The 18,455-nt window shown below is 41.8% G+C and overlaps 1 protein-coding gene across 1 annotated transcript in view; it reads left to right on the top strand.

Annotated features, from left to right (window-relative positions):
* Positions 1-18,455, top strand: part of KIF6 (kinesin family member 6) — a 162,530-nt gene that overhangs the window by 89,677 nt on the left and 54,398 nt on the right. The window contains exons 14-15 of the mRNA XM_035108133.3: positions 5,834-5,942; positions 16,756-16,811. Of these exons, the coding sequence (XP_034964024.1) occupies positions 5,834-5,942; positions 16,756-16,811 (165 nt within the window). The remainder of the gene's footprint in view (positions 1-5,833; positions 5,943-16,755; positions 16,812-18,455) is intronic.

Genomic DNA, 18,455 nt, shown 5'->3' with positions numbered 1-18,455 from the left:
AAAACAATCTTTCTCCCTCCTCTATATGACATTTGTTCTTAGAAGAAGTGGTATGGTTGTGAAACTCCTGTAATATAGGAGATCTTCAGAGATCAAGAGACAATTCTGCTGTCTTTCTGGAATCACTTAAACCTTGTAAAACAATTATTTATTCTTTCTTCCTGAATCATGGTGGTATTAATATTTCCATCCACTTTATTGTAGAAGTCCAAGATTGATCAGGCCTCAAATCCTCCATGCAGGGTTGTGCCCCTCTACAAAAAGGTTGGTGAAATATCAGCTACCTTCTACAATGATTCCTACACCCAATTCTTCCCTAATGTGATTGATGTTTGATAGCAAGGTAGTTGATTTCATAAACATAAAAGACAGTGGAAAGAACGTTTTAACACTCCATGCAAATCCACTGTAACTGGAAACACTGTATTTTAGCTCCCTTTCGGGCCTTGAAAATTATTAACAGTATTTATGGTCGCTACAGTGTAATGGTTGGCAGCTGGGATGCAATTTAACATCATCTGGCAACTTAATAGGAAAACCTCTGTTTTTCTTCCTTATTTCTATTAGTACCACCACCGGGTGTAATTCTGATGCACATTCCTATATACAGACTTCCAGCAGCAAGTGTAGGTCACTATTTTAAAGGGACAGGTGACAGAACTTGTAGGCTGATGGATAAATATTTGCCCTGGAACGCAAGGGTTTGCTCACTTTTGCTGATATTTAGGAAGAAAAGGGAAAGAAGCTACCGTACTAACTGAGATGGGAGGATTTTCCAGGCTGAGGGTAGCAGAAAAGAAGGCACAGCATAATGTGTGGGAGGAATCCATCTGAAAGTTGTATAAATCTTCATTATTAACTAAAACAAAGTTCATCAGCAAGGGAATCATCTCTTTCTACCAGCTCATCAAGTTTCCCACATTTCTTGGCATTTCCTTGTGTTGTGCTGACTCTGCTCTGTGTTTCTCCCAGTCTCTCCATCACTATCCAGTGTATATAGAATCTTCTACAAACTGTCTTGCACTCACAGTCTGTCTAGACACTTATTTCCTATACTCCTGATTCGTCTCTCTGAGATTTGATGTCCATCTCCCATCTCCCCATCGTTCTCCTTGCATGCTGTTTTCAGAATGCAACTGTTTTCAGATGCATTTAAAAAATGACTAACTCAGAAAGAACCCCCCCCCCCGTCTAAGCAAATTAATCTGATGAGCTATAGATAACTGTATAAACTCTGCTTTTCCTTAATGTTCTCCTTTAAAATTAGCAGATGACTTGGGCTGGGGGTTGCTACTCCGCTTCTACTGGTGTGGTGCTAAACTTTAGTACCGTGTTTCCCCCTTTTTAAGACACCGTCTTATAACTTTTTTTCCTCAAAAAAACACAGGGTGGCTTACTTTCGGTGGGATGTCTTATTTTTTTAATTACTGGTACGGTTTTTACGGCTCAGGGCGCTGGCTCAGGGCGCTGCTGTGCTCTCTTGAGTGCTCAGCACTGCAGCAGCCACCGGTTCCGGGCGGCGGGGCAGCAGGCGTCCTTGGCCAGGCCAGGCGGAGGCCACTGGCTCAGGCGCTCCCCCCGCCGCTGCAGGGTGCTCCAAGCTCCTTGGCTGGGCCAGGCAAGGAAGAAGCAGTGAGCCCAGCGATGGTGGCAAGCGGAGCACGGGGATGCAGCCAGCAAGGCGGGAGCGCGATCAGCTGTTAAGCAGAGCTCTTGGCCGCATGGAGTGACTCTGTGAGTGGAGGTGCCTGTGGGGGTTGGTTTCCATGGCGCGGAAGTATGGCTTATTTTGGGGGTATGTCTTATATTTCTCAAATGCTTAAAAACCCTGCCATGGCTTACTTTATGACTATGTATTAAAAAGGGGGAAACAGGGTACCATGCTGTCTGCTAAGATTGTCTTTGAGTATTGATTGCTACGTACTATAAGAGAAAGTAGCAAATCAAGATCCATTCTTCAAAATGGATCCAACCTTTGAAGAAAATACTTGGCAGCAAAACCCTGGTGCTGATTGGTATTGAAGGTGTGGGGTATACATCTTACAAACAAACAAACAAACAAACAAATCCTGAGGATGTTTATACCGAAGTAAATCCCACCAGATTTGTTAGGATTTAATGTCCTGTTAGGATTAATGTAATTTGGATTGCAGATTCGGTTATATTGATTAGCATGTGTTGTGCTCTTAACTAGGCTCTGTCCTTTAAATAGTTCTTTGACAATTCTATTTCAGAACTGCTAGACCAGAATTTGCTGTCGCTGACTGCCACAGTTGTGACACTTCAAATCACACTGTGGGTTTTTTCCACACCCATGAATCTGGCCAGGATATCCTGCCCTTGGGGTTGGGGGAGGGGTCTTGTTGAAAGGGATGGAATGTGGGTTGAGGAGATGGAAGGACCCCATCCAAATCAGAGGCGCTTCTGCAAATGTAGCTCCTGCTGACACAAGCTATCTCTGCCTAATTTAGATGCAGATCTCCCCTCTCAGTCCTCACCCCGATCAGTAGGGGTCCCCAACCACTGAAAATGGCTTTTCTAAGGGCAGGAGGGATGGGAAAGTCAACTCTCACCAGCCCTCTTACATAGTTTTTCTTTTGAATCTGAATTGAATTGAATCTGATGGGAGGGTGTTCCACAGGAAGGGCGCCACTACCAAGGAGGCCCTCTGCCTGGTTCTCTGTAACTTTACTTTTTGCAGTGAGGGAACTGCCAGAAGACCCTTGGAAGTGGACCTCAGTGTCCAGGCTGAATAATGGAGGTAGACATGCTACTTCAGGTATACTGGGCCGAGGCCTTTCAGGGCTCAGAAACTTACTGGGAGCCAGTGAAGATCCTTTAGGACTGGTGTTATATGGTCTCGGCGGCCACTCCCAGTCACCAGTCTGGCTGCTGTATTTTGGATTAGTTGTAGTTTCTGAGTCACCTTCAAAGGTAGCCCCACGTAGAGCACATTGCAGTAATCTAAGCGGGAGATAACCAGAGCATGTACCACTCTGGTGAGACAGTCTGTGGGCAAGTAGGGTCTCGGCTGGTGTACCAGATGTACAGAATTAACCTGACTCCATGGACAACTGTGAGTCCAAAATGACTCCCAGACTGCTGACCTGGTCCTTCAGGGGCACAATTACCCTATTGCAGACCAGGGGGGTTCATTAGTGAAGTTTTCCGGCACTTTAACAGATGTCTAACAAGTTTGTGTTATGGAAATGCCTTGAAATTTTTGAGAAATGTACAACCAGGTAGCTCCACCTTCTCTAACTGCAGACTTGTTCTAATGTGTGCTCCTGGATATGCAGCTCTTTCTGGGAACCTAGTTGGGCAGGGAACATAATAAGTAATAAATTATTATTATTTTTGGGAATTATTAATGTCTTATGTTTTGCTGTGTTTTTATATTCTGTTGGAAGCCACCCAAAGTGGCTGGGGTATAAGTTAATCATCATCATCATCATCATAGGGGAAAGATGATCACACTTAAGTTGCAGCTAGAGGGACTAAAGTCAAATTGTGGCTGACCTGGATACGCCAAATTGAAGTCTGCTGAAGTTAAGCAAGGGGGGAACTCCGCTGGCCAGTTGAGGTTTCAAGTTAAGGCAGTGGTGGCTAAACTTGGCCCTCCAGCTGTCTTTGGACTACAACTCCCATCATTCCTAGCTAACAGTGGTCAGGGATGATGGGAATTGTAGTCCCAAAACAGCTGGAGGGCCAAGTTTGGCCACCACTGGGTTAAGGCTTTTCATGATGAGAAGAGAAAGCTCAGTATGTCCACACATAAAACTATGTTTTTATTTTGGGCTGCTGCATGAAACGAGAACATTCCGTTTTTAAGTTAGCATCAAACACAATATCTCTGCCCTTTCCCTCCAGCTCATTTGGCCGATACAGATGTGAAATCATTATAGGTTTTTTGCTTTTTTAAAATGGGTGGAGTACTACTGCATGCTTTATGCCTTTCAGTCATCCCATGTGGGTCCCTCCGATTCATGTTATTGGTTTCATATGTGCTTGTACTGTTCATGTAAAATGAAGCGTAATATTATAAAGCAGGCATCCCCAAACTGCAGCCCTCCAGATCTTTTGGCCTACAACTCCCATGATCCCTAGTTAAGAGGACCAGTGGTCAGGGATGATGGGAATTGTAGTCCAAAACATCTGGAGGGCCGAAGTTTGGGGATGCCTGCTATAAAGTATGTTTTCAGTGAAAAGTTTGTTTCTTGCATTCTCCCATTTCCCTGGGGTACAAGTGAATTTATAAAAAAAAGTATGGGGAGAAATGCACTTTAGTCTGTAGTTAATCTTACTACAATCAGTGAAGCTGTTCATGGGAATTGGTGCTTGTATAATAATAAATTTCTACATTATTTATTATTATGTATACATACATATGGGACGTGGGTGGCGCTGTGGGTTAAACCACAGAGCCTAGGGCTTGCCGATCAGAAGGTCAGCAGTTCGAATCCAAGCGACGGGGTGAGCTCCCATTGTTCGGTCCCTGCTCCTGCCAACCTAGCAGTTCGAAAGCATGTCAAAGTGCAAGTAGATAAATAGGTACCGCTCTGGCGGGAAGGCTCTCGTTTGCCAGAAGCGGCTTAGTCATGCTGTACGCCAGCTCCCTCGGCCAATAATGCGAGATGAGCACTGCAACCCCAGAGTTGTCCGCGACTGGACCTAATGATCAGGGGTCCCTTTACCTTTACCTTTTTATACATACATATAAAACTGGCTGGTTTCAGTAGCATGGTATTCTGTAAAAAATAGTTCAGTTTTACTTTTAAATTGTCACATTACTGGTTTTGGGTTTAGAGTAAAAGTTGACAACAGTGGTTTTCAAGCTTCCTTTTTCAGATAACCCTTTTAACATTGGTTTGTTTGTGTGCTGAGGAACCCTGCAATGGAACCCCTGTGCATTGTAAAACATTCTGGGGGCCTGGTTTGTAATGTGTGGGATGCCAATAAGGTATACTTAGCACACCTGAGAGTGCATGCAAGCCACCAGGGTTTCATTAGGGGAGTAGTAAAGCACATGGATTCTGTGAACTGAAAATAGTGAATATGTAATCTTTGTGGACTGAGGTAACTTCCTGTATATATTAATTTGATTAATATATTGCGTGGTATGGCATGTAGAACCACAAATGGCGAAGATACGGAGAAAATATGCACTTTTTCTTCCATGAAAATTCCAATGGTTTTGTAAATATTTCCACTGCTTTGATTTTTGACACTCTGGTTTTAATTAAGGAGATATTAATAGCTTCTTCAGAAAAATAAACATGCAAGGAATTCAGACTTACGGGTGTTCAAGTGGCATGAAACAAAACTGAATCTGTCATTTTAACTATACCACTCGGTCTGCAACAGGCATTTTTTGTTTCCACAGAATATGGAATAGCATTAATTTTTATAAGAGTGGTTGCCATGTTGTTTCGGAAAAAAAGACTAACAGGATCCAGAATGGTTTAGTAGATGTATTTACTGGTCATCTATGTTAGTAAATTAGCCGGGTTTTGAGTTTCTTAGAAGGATAGTTGCTCAGTGGTAGATCATCTGCCTTGCATGTGGAACACCCCAGGTGGGGCTGGGAGAGACCCTGTCTGAAATCTTGCAAAACTGCTTCCAGCCTGAGTAGGGAATGCTGATCTAGATGTAGCAATGGTCTGGCTCAGTATATGGCAGCTTGCTATGCTCCTGTGTTCTACTTTAAGCACTTTTCACTGTGCACAAAAGGACTTGTTGATCTTGTCTTTGTGGAATGTCTCTAGAAGATAGTAAAAAATTAAATCCCGTTGCTTCTGCAAATGATCCCACTCTTGATTTATTTTCTGAACAGGAGTGAGAGGAGAAATGTCACTTGGACGTAAGGAAGCCTTTGAAATTTTCAAGAGAGATTATGCTGATAGCATAACCATTGAAGACAATAAGCAGCTCCTTAAGCAAAGGTAAGATTTATACCAAGCTATAAAACTGAGAACACATTCTTTGGGGCAGAAATACGTGGTTGGGATACAGAAATCAGTTACAAATTGATGTTCAGGTTTAAGCAAACAAATGACCTGATTGTGTTGTGTGCCATTGCGCAAGGCAAGAAGTGGAAACATTTGGGGTATTGGAATGGCAGGTCAGGAAGGTGGCAACTCCTCTGTGTGAAGCCTTTCATAAAAATGTGGATGAAGTGGGAGAGTAGCAGGGTAGGGTCATCTTTCGTATCCATGTTTTTATATCCGTGTCAAGAGGACCAGGAATGTCATAACCACATATGATAAGCAGATATTCAAAAAATACCCATTACTATAATCCAAAGCACTCCAATAGAGGACAGATACACATACTGTACCTGCATGTCAACTACGCAGCATATTGATATGAATGGGTACTGACACAGACACATTGGCATCTATATGTCCACATTGCATTCTTCTCGGTCACTGCAGTGTTACCTCTTTGTGTACCAAGAGGCAGGGATTTTTCTATCAATGAAATTCCTATTCCTGAGCCTGGGCATCTTTCAAAAGTGATGAAGGACTTTATATGACTGACTTACAGTAACTGGTATTATTATCAAGCTTTTTTTAAAATAATAATTTTGAAGTTAATGTTTTATTCCATTGTGTATTTTTAAATATTTCTCATTCCTCGACCCTTCAGAACTGGGCAGGCTAAATGACTGAATACATACACATGCATACATAGAATTATTTATTATTCACATAGCACTTTTAAAAGTGCAATAGAGCCTATACAAAATATTGTTAAAGTTCTGTGTAAGAAATATGTTCATAGTCTTAGAAGCAGCTGCAAAAAAATTGGCTTTAAGTTTTGTCTTCATTGTTTTTGTGAAGCAGTGCATGATTAGCTCTTATATCATGTATCAAATGGCAAATACAAGTTTAGAGCAACAGAAATGCCTGTTTCTGGAGAATTTATTGGCCGGTAGGTGCTCCGGACAAGGTTAAAAAAAAGCATAATATATATAAAAAGGAGGGTTATAATAAGTATGTTTACCAAACACCATATGTGCAGTTTCCAAATTGTGATTGTTACTGGCACAGTTCTATGTGTGTAAGTACATATTGGAGGACCAAAAAGCAATACAAAAAAATTAATAAATAAATAATAGATACACAAGACACCACTCAAAGAACAACAGTTTCCTCATCTTGGTTCATGCCTTAAAACTCACAGCTTATTCTAATATTGCATGTTGTCTCCATTCCAGGAGTCCTTTGTGATATTATATTCATGGAGTCCTTTTGACCTCTTTCTTCTTCAGTTTCCTAATTTCCTTTTTCTGTAGAAGTAACAATACTTTTTCGTCTAGTACATTAGGTGAAACATTTTGATGGTCTCTGATAAAAGGTATTAGCAGTGCTATTTTTCTAGACAAAGAGATGCTGGAACTCACCATGATCTTCTCCCTTGTTCTCTTACAACGACAATGGCACCCACTTGAGAGGTGTTGGAACTTAGTTCTGGTGGGTTCTGGCTGACAAAAAGGCCTGAGTATTAGAATAGGAGAGTTAATTAACATCCAGACCACAGGAGCATGGTGACTCTCCAGGAAATTCCATCACAACTCCAAACAAGGTTGCCTGTCCAATGATTCATAATTTTCCATTTCTACATTTGGCACTTATATGTGGCTCATCTCCAGGACTCACTGAACACAAGGAGAAGCCTGGGAATTCTGGAGATAAACATAGGTACTTAGACAGATGTCTTGCATCTCTTTTCATAGTCCTCTCACACTTTATACTCCTTTATCCTTCCCAGACATCTGCTTTTGATTTTTATTCCTTTGGTTGTGCCTTCTTTTATTATATTCTTTATTCTGATAACTATCTTTCACTCCACCATGGACATTGTGTTCAGAACCATCACATATTTGATCAATCATTATCTTCAGCTTGAGTGATAGATGCCCATATACTTTTGGAAACTATTTATTCAATTAAATAAAATTTTGGTAGAATACCTTTCTGTCTCATGTGAAGGATCTCCAAAGCAGCTACCTGTTGTGATAAAAAGCAATCTGTACAGTAAAAATCTGAAACAATTTCACCTAGCGGCAATTGAGAAACCAGATATCAGAACACATCCAGGCCAAATGTTTAGGTCACTCACGACAAAGCCTGTAAACAAATGCACACCTGAAGAGTGTCATTTTACATTAGCACCAGAAATCAAGCAATTGAGTGAGAGCACCAAGAAGGCCCTATTCTAATTTCCTACACTCCAAAACTGGGATGGCAGGGGCATGTGACTCATCCTCACAGATAAAAGTGTGTGGACTAGTTCATATGGGAGGACGCAGATACCATATTTGTGTCTTTCCATTGTGTTTTGAAAGTTTTCTCTCAGAATGATAAAGAGGTATATTATTGCTTAGGTAAAGGGACCCCTGACCATTAGGTCCAGATTGCAGTGCTCATCTCGCTTTATTGGCCGAGGGAGCCAGCGTATAGCTTCCAGGTCATGTGGCCAGCATGACTAAGCCGCTTCTGGCGAACCAGAGCAGCACACGGAAACGCTGTTTACCTTCCCGCTGTAGCGGTACCTATTTATCTACTTGCACTTTGAGGTGCTTTCGAACTGCTAGGTTGGCAGGAGCTGGGACCGAGCAATAGGAGCTCACCCCATTGCGGGGATTCGAACCACTGACCTTCTGATTGGCAAGCCCTAGGCTCTGTGGTTTAACCCACAGCGCCACCCGCATCCTATATTATTGCTTACTATGGATGTAACAGAGCAAACAAGGCACGTGTCTCTACCTAACAGGGCTGAGACACAGGGCAAGATGGTATTTCCATCTTCTGTTTTGCACCATTACCTGCAAATCCTGAGATCATGGCCATTGTACTTTTTAAAAATTGTGATTTTGCAGAGGCTATGGCTGTGTCAAAACGAAGGCATTAATATGTCTGTGAGTCACTAGGTCCATGTGTATGTGTGTATACATTGGTCCATGAGGGCATTCAGTTTTCTATGCTTTCCCATCTGAGTAGATGTTTCCCCACTCACACTAGTGGGCAGTGCTTGCTGGAATGTATTGGGACTATGTGTTGTTTCCCTCTCCTCTCAATTAGTGCTTCCTGACTCTCAATAACTTTTACGGAGCTTTTATTTTTGAGGTGTGTGTGTGTGTGTGTGTGTGTGTGTGTGTGTTGTGAATAGCTCCACCAACATCTATCTGAGACAGAATTATATATAAAAAAATTCCTTCCAGTAGCACCTTAGAGACCAACTAAGTTTGTCATTGGTATGAGCTTTCATGTGCTTGCACACTTCTTCAGATACACTGAAACAGAAGTCACCAGACCCTTATATATAGTGAGAGGGTGGGGAGGGTCTGAGTATTACTCAGAACAGGGCCGCCTTTAGCACATCGGGCGCCCTGGTGCAGGGATCCCTCGGGCACCCCCCACCCTCACTCTTTTTTTTTTTAAAAAAACTGCACCTCCAGCTCTTCCCCTCCATTTTTTTTAAAAAAGGAAAGCTCTTACCTTCCCTGGAGGAGCGTGCCGTCTCCCCCAAGCCGGAAGGCCTTGGGGTGACACCTCGGCTGAGCCGAGAGCCACAGGGCCGGGAAGGGAGAGTGCGGCCTGCAGAGAGGCCCGGCATCCCAGCCCCGCGGAGCCAGCAGGGCAGCGGGGAGAGTCCTAGACTGTGGGAAGGCATCTGAGCCTTCCCACCAACAGGAACGCCAATGAAGCGCAGTGCCGGGGTGAGGGATGACCCTGGTGCTGCAGAGCGGAACAGGGTCCTAGTGCCCCTGCTCCGCTCGCTTACCTCCCTGAGCGGAGATCCTGAGCAGCGTGGCTGGCGGAGGGAAAAGGGAGGCCACCGCACAGCTTCTCCACTTGCTGGGGCACCCCTCAGCGCGCCCAGCGCGCCCAGGCGCCCTGGCGCCCCGCACCACTGGAGTCAATGGGCGAGCCGGCCCTGACTCAGAAGGGTGGTGGGAATGGGTGATTGGCTGATAGGTGTAGTAAACCTGTTGACGACTGTTAACGACTGAATTGGTCTTACAGGAAAAAGCAAGGGATGTTATTTTCTCTTTTGGGTCTGTCTTGCAGCAAGTTCTCTCTGGGTATCAGTCTGGCTTTGTTGATATGTTGTTTAACTTCATCAGGCAGATATTTTAGTTCCAAAAAGGTTTGCTTTAGATCTCTTAGGTGAGAATCCCTGTCTGTAGAGTTGGAACAGATGTGGCTGTAACGTAGAGCCTGGCTATATGCAATTGATTGTTTGGTATGTTTGGTATGGTAGCTGGAAGCATGTAGATATGTTTGTTGGTCAGTTGGTTTTCGGTACAAGGTGGTGTCTATGGGCCCATCCTGTATTTTTATAGTAGAAAATGTATTTCTTGCATAGATTGGTTCATTGTTAGGTTGATGGTGGGGTGAAAGTCATTGAATGTCTGGTAGAAGGTGTCCAGGGTCTGCTGACCATGTGTCCAGATAATAAGTATATTGTCGATGTATCGCAGGTACAAGAGAGGTTTGAGTGGGTAGGAGTTTAGGAAGTGTTGTTCCAAATCTGCCATGAAGATGTTGGCATACTGTGGGGCCATGCGGGTGCCCATTGCTGTGCCGCTGATCTGGAGGAACAGGTCATCTCCAAATCTGAAGTGGTTGTGGGTGAGGACAACATGGTAGGGTTTGGTAGCAAAGTCCACTGTGATTTTATCTGAAATGGTGTTCCTTATAGCTTGTAATTCATCGTTGTGTGGGATGCTGGTGTACAGGGATTCCACATCCATAGTGGCTAGTATGGTGTTGTTAGGTAGAGTGTTCAAAGATTGTATTTGCCTCAGAAAGTCTGTGGTGTCATGTACATAGCTAGGAGCACTAATGGCATACGGTTTCAGAACAGAGTCCATATATCCAGAAACACCTACTGTGAGTGATAGTGCTGATACCTGAGATGGTGGGACATCCTAGATTTTCTGGTTTGGGTATTTTGGGTAGAAGATGGAAGGTTCCTGGTCAAGGATCTGTTGGTGTGTTTGAGAGGATCTGTTATTGGATGTGGGGGGGTAGCTCTTTAACAATCTTGTTCAGTTCTTTTTTGTATTCCTGTGTGGGGTCTGAGTCCAGTTTTTTGTAAAAGGCGGCATTGGAGAGTTGTCATTGAGCCTCCTGGATGTAATCAGTTTTGTTTATGATGACAACAGCTCCACCCTTGTCTGCCTCTTTAATTATAATGTCTGGGTTGTTCCTGAGATTGTCTATGGCCCTCCTTTCAGCACCTCATCATGGCACTTATGGGGCAGGGGGAGAAATGTCACCTGCACACATTAAACACTGGTATGGACAAGCCTTATATTTCTATCACAATGCATTATGTCGCCCTGTTAATAATCATGTAAATAATCATGCATGAAATATAGCCATATAATTCCTAGGGCTTTTCTAAAAGACTATCACTTCTTCTCTTATTTCTGAGGTTTTTTTTTAAGGTATTACAGATGGTAGTTTTCAGGACATCTATTTGAGATGCCAACAAAGGTCCATATAGTTAAAGCTATGGTTTTCCCAGTAGTGATGTATGGAAGTGAGAGCTGGACCATAAAGAAGGCTGATCGCCGAAGAATTGATGCTTTTGAATTATGGTGCTGGAGGAGACACTTGAGAGTCCCATGGACTGCAAGATCAAACCTATCCATTCTGAAGGAAATCAGCCCTGAGTGCTCACTGGAAGGACAGATCGTGAAGCTGAGGCTCTAATACTTTGGCCGCCTCATGAGAATAGAAGACTCCCTAGAAAAGACCCTGATGTTGGGAAAGATTGAGGGCACAAGGAGAAGGGGACGACAGAGGATGAGATGGTTGGACAGTGTTCTTGAAGCTACAAACATGAGTTTGACCAAACTGCGGGAGGCAGTGCAAGACAGGAGTGCCTGGCGTGCTCTGGTCCATGGGGTCACGAAGAGTCGGACATGACTAAACAACTAAACAACAACAATTTGATATGAAATGTCAGAATAAGTACAAGAATTCAAACTCAACCTTTGCATCAAATCATATTTAGTCTGTAATCCTAACATTTAAGCAAATCCTATTGAACATAGTGGGACTTTTTCTGAGGAAACAAGCGTAGAATAACACTGCACTTCTAATATCAGCATAGTGCATTGCAATGTTCATTAAAATTGCTGTAGATGCCATACAAACAGACGAAATAAGTCTTGCTGCTGCTTGCAGGACACATTAGTAAAAGAGGTTTGGAACTCCAAATACATCACACTTGTTCAAAACAAACTCCTCTCAGATCTACTCTGTAATTTGGAACATAGCTGCCGAACCGCCACTTGTACAGAAACTCACTGACCCAGCCACTGTTCAAATTTCTAAGTAAGGATTATATATACAACACATTTCAAAGCTAACATAACTTTCTTCTAAATGTAAACCTCTTCTATGCCAGTATTGCTATATGCAGTAGGATTGTCATGTTTCTCATTCCCTGCTTGACTTTGGGTTCACAATTATTTTTATTCCACTGTATTTTCTTTCTTTGGCTTCTTCCCCCATTTCCTTTTTAAAAATTTGGGTGGATTCCTCCATAGACCACTGGAGCAATTTATGTTTTGTGGCACTTGGAGATATCTGCAAGGCTGCTTTTTATAGATTTCCTTATGCTACTCTGTGGTGGGGTGGCACTGCCCACCACTCCTGACCACACTAGCATTACCTCGTCAGGCACCTTATCTTCCTTCTAGTTTGCTTCCAAATTGCTTCCAACTTGTCAGTAACCTTAATCATAAAATCACAGCATTGGAAAAGATCAGAAAGGCAATCATAGAATCGTAGAGTTGGTAGAGACCACAAGGGCCATCCAGTCCAACCCCCTGCCGAGCAGGAAACACCATCAAAGCATTCTTGACATATGCCTGTCAAGCCTCTGTTTAAAGACCTCCAAAGAAGGAGACTCCACCATACTCCTTGGTAGCAAATTCCACTGCCGAACAGCTCTTACTGTCAGGAAGTTCTTTCTAATGTTTAGGTGGAATCTTCTTTCTTGTAGTTTGAATCCATTGCTCCGTGTCCACTTCTCTGGAGCAGCAGAAAACAACCTTTCTTCCTCCTCTATATGACATCCTTTTATATATTTGAACATGTCTATCATATCACCCCTTAACCTTCTCTTCTCCAGGCTAAACATACCCAGCTCCCTAAGCCATTCCTCATAAGGCATCTTTTCCAGGCCTTTAACCATTTTGGTTGCCCTCTTCTGGACACATTCCAGCTTGTCAGTATCCTTCTTGAACTTTGGTGCCCAGAACTGGACACAGTACTCCAGGTGAGGTCTGACCAGAGCAGAATACAGTGGTACTATTACTTCCCTTGATCTAGATGCTATACTCCTATTGATGCAGCCCAGAATTGCATTGGCTTTTTTAGCTGCTGCATCACACTGCTGACTCATGTCAAGTTTGTGGTCTACCGAGACTCCTAGATCCTTTTCACATGTACTGCTCTCAAGCCAGGTGTCACCCATCCTGTATTCGTGCCTTTCATTTTTTTTGCCCAAGTGTAGTACTTTACATTTCTCCTTGTTAAAATTCATCTTGTTTGCTTTGGCCCAGTTGTCTAATCTGTTAAGGTCATTCAAGCCAACCCTCTGCCATTAACATTTTGTCTATCTACCAACACCTCCTCCGGTCAGTGTGCATGATCCAGACCACAGTAGAATGTATATTCTCTGCAGAAGGTGGATTCTTGAATCTGATGAAGTAGGAAAGTGCATACCAAAGCAACATCCGCAGCTTGAAATTTTGCCGGTTATATTTTGTATTTCCAAACTGCTTAAATACCTCCAGAGAGGTGGGGTATGTTAGCCACAACCAAGTGTGTCATGGATAACAGATTTATTAAGGCCTAAGATTTGGAACTCTAGAGCCCATTTCAACAGATGCACAATTTTTTAAAATAGGAAAATATATATTCATATATGGGTCAGTGGTGGCTGCAGAGGATAGTAATGATTAGGAATTGTCCTCATTATTATGTTATTGAATGGGCGTTTTGTGTAATACAGAATGCAATCAAAACAAAACAAAATGTTTCGACTACGGCAGACCAACATGGCTACCTACCTACCTGTAAACAGGTCTTTTGTATTATACATTGGTTTAATTTTCTGGTTAGCTCCAAGTAGGAGAACACTTCAATCTCCCAGGACATTCTATACAAGATCTCAAAGAAGCTGTCTTATTACAAAAGAATTTCAGAAATAGACTGGAAAGAGAAGTTGCTGAACTGCAACTTATTACCAAGCTTAAAACCATGGAGAGACCTGGTCTGAATAAAGACATTGGATTCTTATCTCATTATACATGATAAAGCTATCTTTAGCCATCTCACCCCTTGCTTTTTCCTGCAAGACCAATTGCAGTCGTTAACAGTCGTCAACAGCTATCAGTCAGTCAATCACCCATTCCAACCACTCCTCTGAGTAACACCCCTCCCCACCCTCTCACTATATATAAGCGTCTGGTGACTTCTGTTTCAGTGTATCTGAAGAAGTGTGCATGCACACGAAAGCTCATACCTATGACAAACTTAGTTGGTCTCTAAGGTGCTGCTGGAATGATTTTTTTTATTTTGTTTCGACTGTGTCAGACCAACACGGCTACCTACCTGTTATTAGGCCATGTAACTCATCAAGCCAACCCCTCTCTAAACCCAGGTTGAGGAAATGTCTCTTTTTCACAGCTTGCAAGCTTTCCCTTATATTACAGCAAGTGCTTAAAACAAACAAACAAACAAACAAACAAACAAAAACCCAGGACAAACCATTTTCATAACTTCTTCCCAGTTTACATCAGAAGCAACGTGTTGAGAAACCACCACAGTATGGCCCAATTATATCCATGTTGGGTTCAGCTCTTAAAGCAATCACTTCGAGTACACCTCTCTGGTATGGTAACTTACTATAGAAATGATCCCTCAAATAAGGGCATGGAGTCCTAAGATACTAGCTGCTTACAATTTGAAAGAAAAAGTGACTAATTGAGAGGAGACGGTCCCCCAGCTGTGCCTCTCATGTGGAAAAGTGCTATTTCTTAGCTTTGTTCCACTGCTCGTTTTGTTAGACAAAAATGGAACTTGTGGGTTTTGCCAATAGCTTCTGCTAGACCAACTCTTGCCCAGATAATCACTTAAACCCAAGGCTTTGCTAACAGTTAAATGCTATAGTTATGTCTTCAATCTGTACAATGATGATTATACACATCTGAGTAACCATTCAAAATTTCATGACTGTCCTGGCCACAAAACCCCAAATAGAATGAGTCATCCCACAGGTATCTTTGATTTATTTCAAGGGAATTATCTTTAAAAACATATTTTAATCCCTCCTTTTTATGTTATTGCCTATCTGTATAAGCTAAGTGTAGAGAACATTAAAATAAAATTTGAAGTAAGTTCAACGTTAGAGACTTGACTCAAATACCTCTGCAAACTGAAGAATTAGTAATTGGGAGGCTCACATTGTTGGTTCCTTACCTGCGCGGTCTCAGGGAGAACCAGATCTGTCAACCAGTAGTGCAGCCTTCTGCAACCTGATGCTTCCCATATGTTTTACATCAATAGTTCCCCACCTCTTGAGGATGCAACCCACAAGTTCAAATTTACTTGGTATGGTGACCCATCGTTTTATTGTCACATGAATATAGGACCTCTGGTCTTCAGCAGTTTTGTGCATTTTAACTCCAAATTTGCCTATTTTATAACCGTTACTTGAGGCATCCAAGCTAAAATTTACTTAATGGCCCTATTAATGTGGAATTTGTTGAAATATTTATAGTACTTACAAAGTTATTCAAAGTTTTGTTTATGGGCCATCTGATTTCAGGATATTGCTTCATAAACTATTAAAAAATTATTCTAAAAGCATATGGGTTACACATGCAATATGAAACAAGCCATGAATATTTTAAGAGTTTTATTCATGATAAAGATTGTTTTGGCAAGAATCAACTGGGTGGTGGAGTTTGCATTTTGCTAACAAGTAGGTCAATGTGGGGTTTGATGGTTGTCAGACATAATCTCAGATCATTATGGATACACAGGGTAAAGATATCATTACTTATTTTGACTAAGCAAACTTCACTTAACTATTAACTAAACCTGGCAGCAGATCTGGTGATGGTTCACCACAAGGTACAGGGATTTGTTTTAAGTGACTTTCACAGCTCTCCTCTGATATTCAGGTGCTGCCTCCAGTGTTTCCACATCAGAGGCAAGCTGTAACTCCTTGTATGAGTACCTGGCAAACTGTCACCACATTTGCAATAATTATTTTGAGTTTACTTACAAAGCCCACAACCCTCTTGGACAGGCTTTACAGTCCACTTGCAGATCACAGTCCCACAGGTTGGGAAATGTTGCTTTAAACTGCACAACATCAACCCTGACCATTGATCAACATTTTTGTTGCCAGTCCTTGGTAAGTCACTCACTTTGTTATCTATTGCATTCTGAGAAGATTTTGGGATGTCTTTAAAATATGTTAGTGTAAGTTACTAGTTTCCCAAGCTTCAAATTTTAGCCTACTTCTCCCGAAGTTAAATTTCAGACTTCAGGGAGGCATTCAGTTGGAATGTTGTTCAAGAATGAACTCGGATTAAAAGAAAAAGGAAAGAGCTCATACTCCAAAAGTAGAAAAGAGTGTTGATCTGTTGACACCAGAGTATGTGCCACCAATTCTGTTTTATAGCAATCTAACCCACACTGTTTTGTTTACTAGGTTTGCTGAAGCAAAATCTATGGGAGAAAAAGTCAATGAAATAAGAAACAAAATCAGTAAGTAATCCATGAATCTTCCATGTTCTGTTACAATGTCAGCATATCAAGCTTACATCAGCTAAGCCATTTTAAATGTTTTTTTTAAGATCGGCTGTTTTCAGAGAAAGTCAGCTGCTTATCCTGTGCTGGATGTTACCACCAGCTATGACTTCTACTGATCTTTCTGTATACTCACCTCTTAAGTCTCTGTCTACTATCAAAGGGTTTTTGTTTTGCAAAGGAAGCCAGCAAGGGCTTTGTGAAGCAGTGGAAGATACAGTAAGGTCCTGAGTAAGGTGACAAGAGTACTGGTATAATAGTACCTGTACAAATTGCAAAATAGATCCTATATAACTATATCCATCAAAGGTATAAACATTTTCAGCCAAAGCTCACCCTTAACCAGGAATGCTAAAATCAAGATGCCCAATAGCCACTGCTGTCTCAAACATTGGGCCTGGTGACAAGCATATACGTTTGTTGTGGCAGACATCACAAATCTTGTTATTTTCCTTACCTATCTTCTGAAAAATCTTGTTGGCTCCCTAGGTTTTTTTTTGGGGGGGGGAGCTTTAACACTGAACCATGTCCAGTTCAGTGCTTAGCATACTGGGTTGCAATGCTGGCAGTCCAGATTCATCTATAGAATCACAGAATTGTAGAGTTGGAAGGGACCCTGAGGATCATCTAGTCCAGCTGCGTGCCGTGCTTATTTGTGAGACTCACAGCTTTCTTAGCCTGATCTACTTCAGCTGATTTTTGTGCAGATAAGATGCTGTTTTTAAGTCCTTGGTGGAAGGACAAGATACAAACCTTAATAGTAATAATGAAATAATAAATTATTCTTAGTCCAGAATGATTAAAGTAGGAAAATGGATAGGATTCTCCCAAGTTTCCAAAATATGCAGTCATTTTTCAGTATCTCAGTAATAATCACGGAAATGGTCTAGACACCATAATGTATGTTCTAGTTGCAGAATTCTTGGTCTTTGAGGATGAAAGATTGTATCATTTGCATAATGATTACTCATTTAACTTGGGGGTAAAAACAGACAACTATGGTGGAAGTGGTTTAAACACACATCCTCTGCCCTGAAGAGCTATTCCTCAGAATGTAGCAAATGTGTGTACAAACCATTTCTATCATACTTAGGATGTTACGTCTGTCTTCAACCTGCATTTCTAATAAGAAACTAATTTCCTCTAGCAATAAGAATTTTGTTCAGTGTGTGTTCTCAGAAAGTGGTCAACTTATATAGTGGCATTTCTCAGTGCCAATCCTTGAGTAATGTATATGCTACACACTGCAGGAATTTGATATGGGATTTCCTGCTTATCTGTTATGCTGGCATTTCTTTCTATGTCTCCTACTTCCTGTGTTCTCTTTCCTTGTTGCATTTTTCATGTTGTGGAGAATTAACTATCAATGGAATTGATTTGCTTCTCCCACAACAGGGTATATTTACATGGGTAACAACATATTGTGATCCACCCTGAGATCTATGGATGAAGGACAGTATATAAATTTAATAAATAATAATAATATCATATTCAGTTTTTTTTCATTTAATGTTCCACAAGAGGGTTATAAGTAATCCCAGACAATGGAGATATAATTTGATATGTGATTTCTTGCACCAGCTTCACACTTTGCATTGTGTG

Source organism: Zootoca vivipara, chromosome 3 (assembly GCF_965207765.1).
Source record: "Zootoca vivipara chromosome 3, rZooViv2.hap1.1, whole genome shotgun sequence".
In the NCBI taxonomy this organism is placed as follows: Eukaryota; Metazoa; Chordata; class Lepidosauria; order Squamata; family Lacertidae; genus Zootoca; species Zootoca vivipara.
The sequence above is the reverse complement of the archived record's forward strand: the minus strand, read 5'-3'. Positions and strand labels throughout refer to the sequence as shown.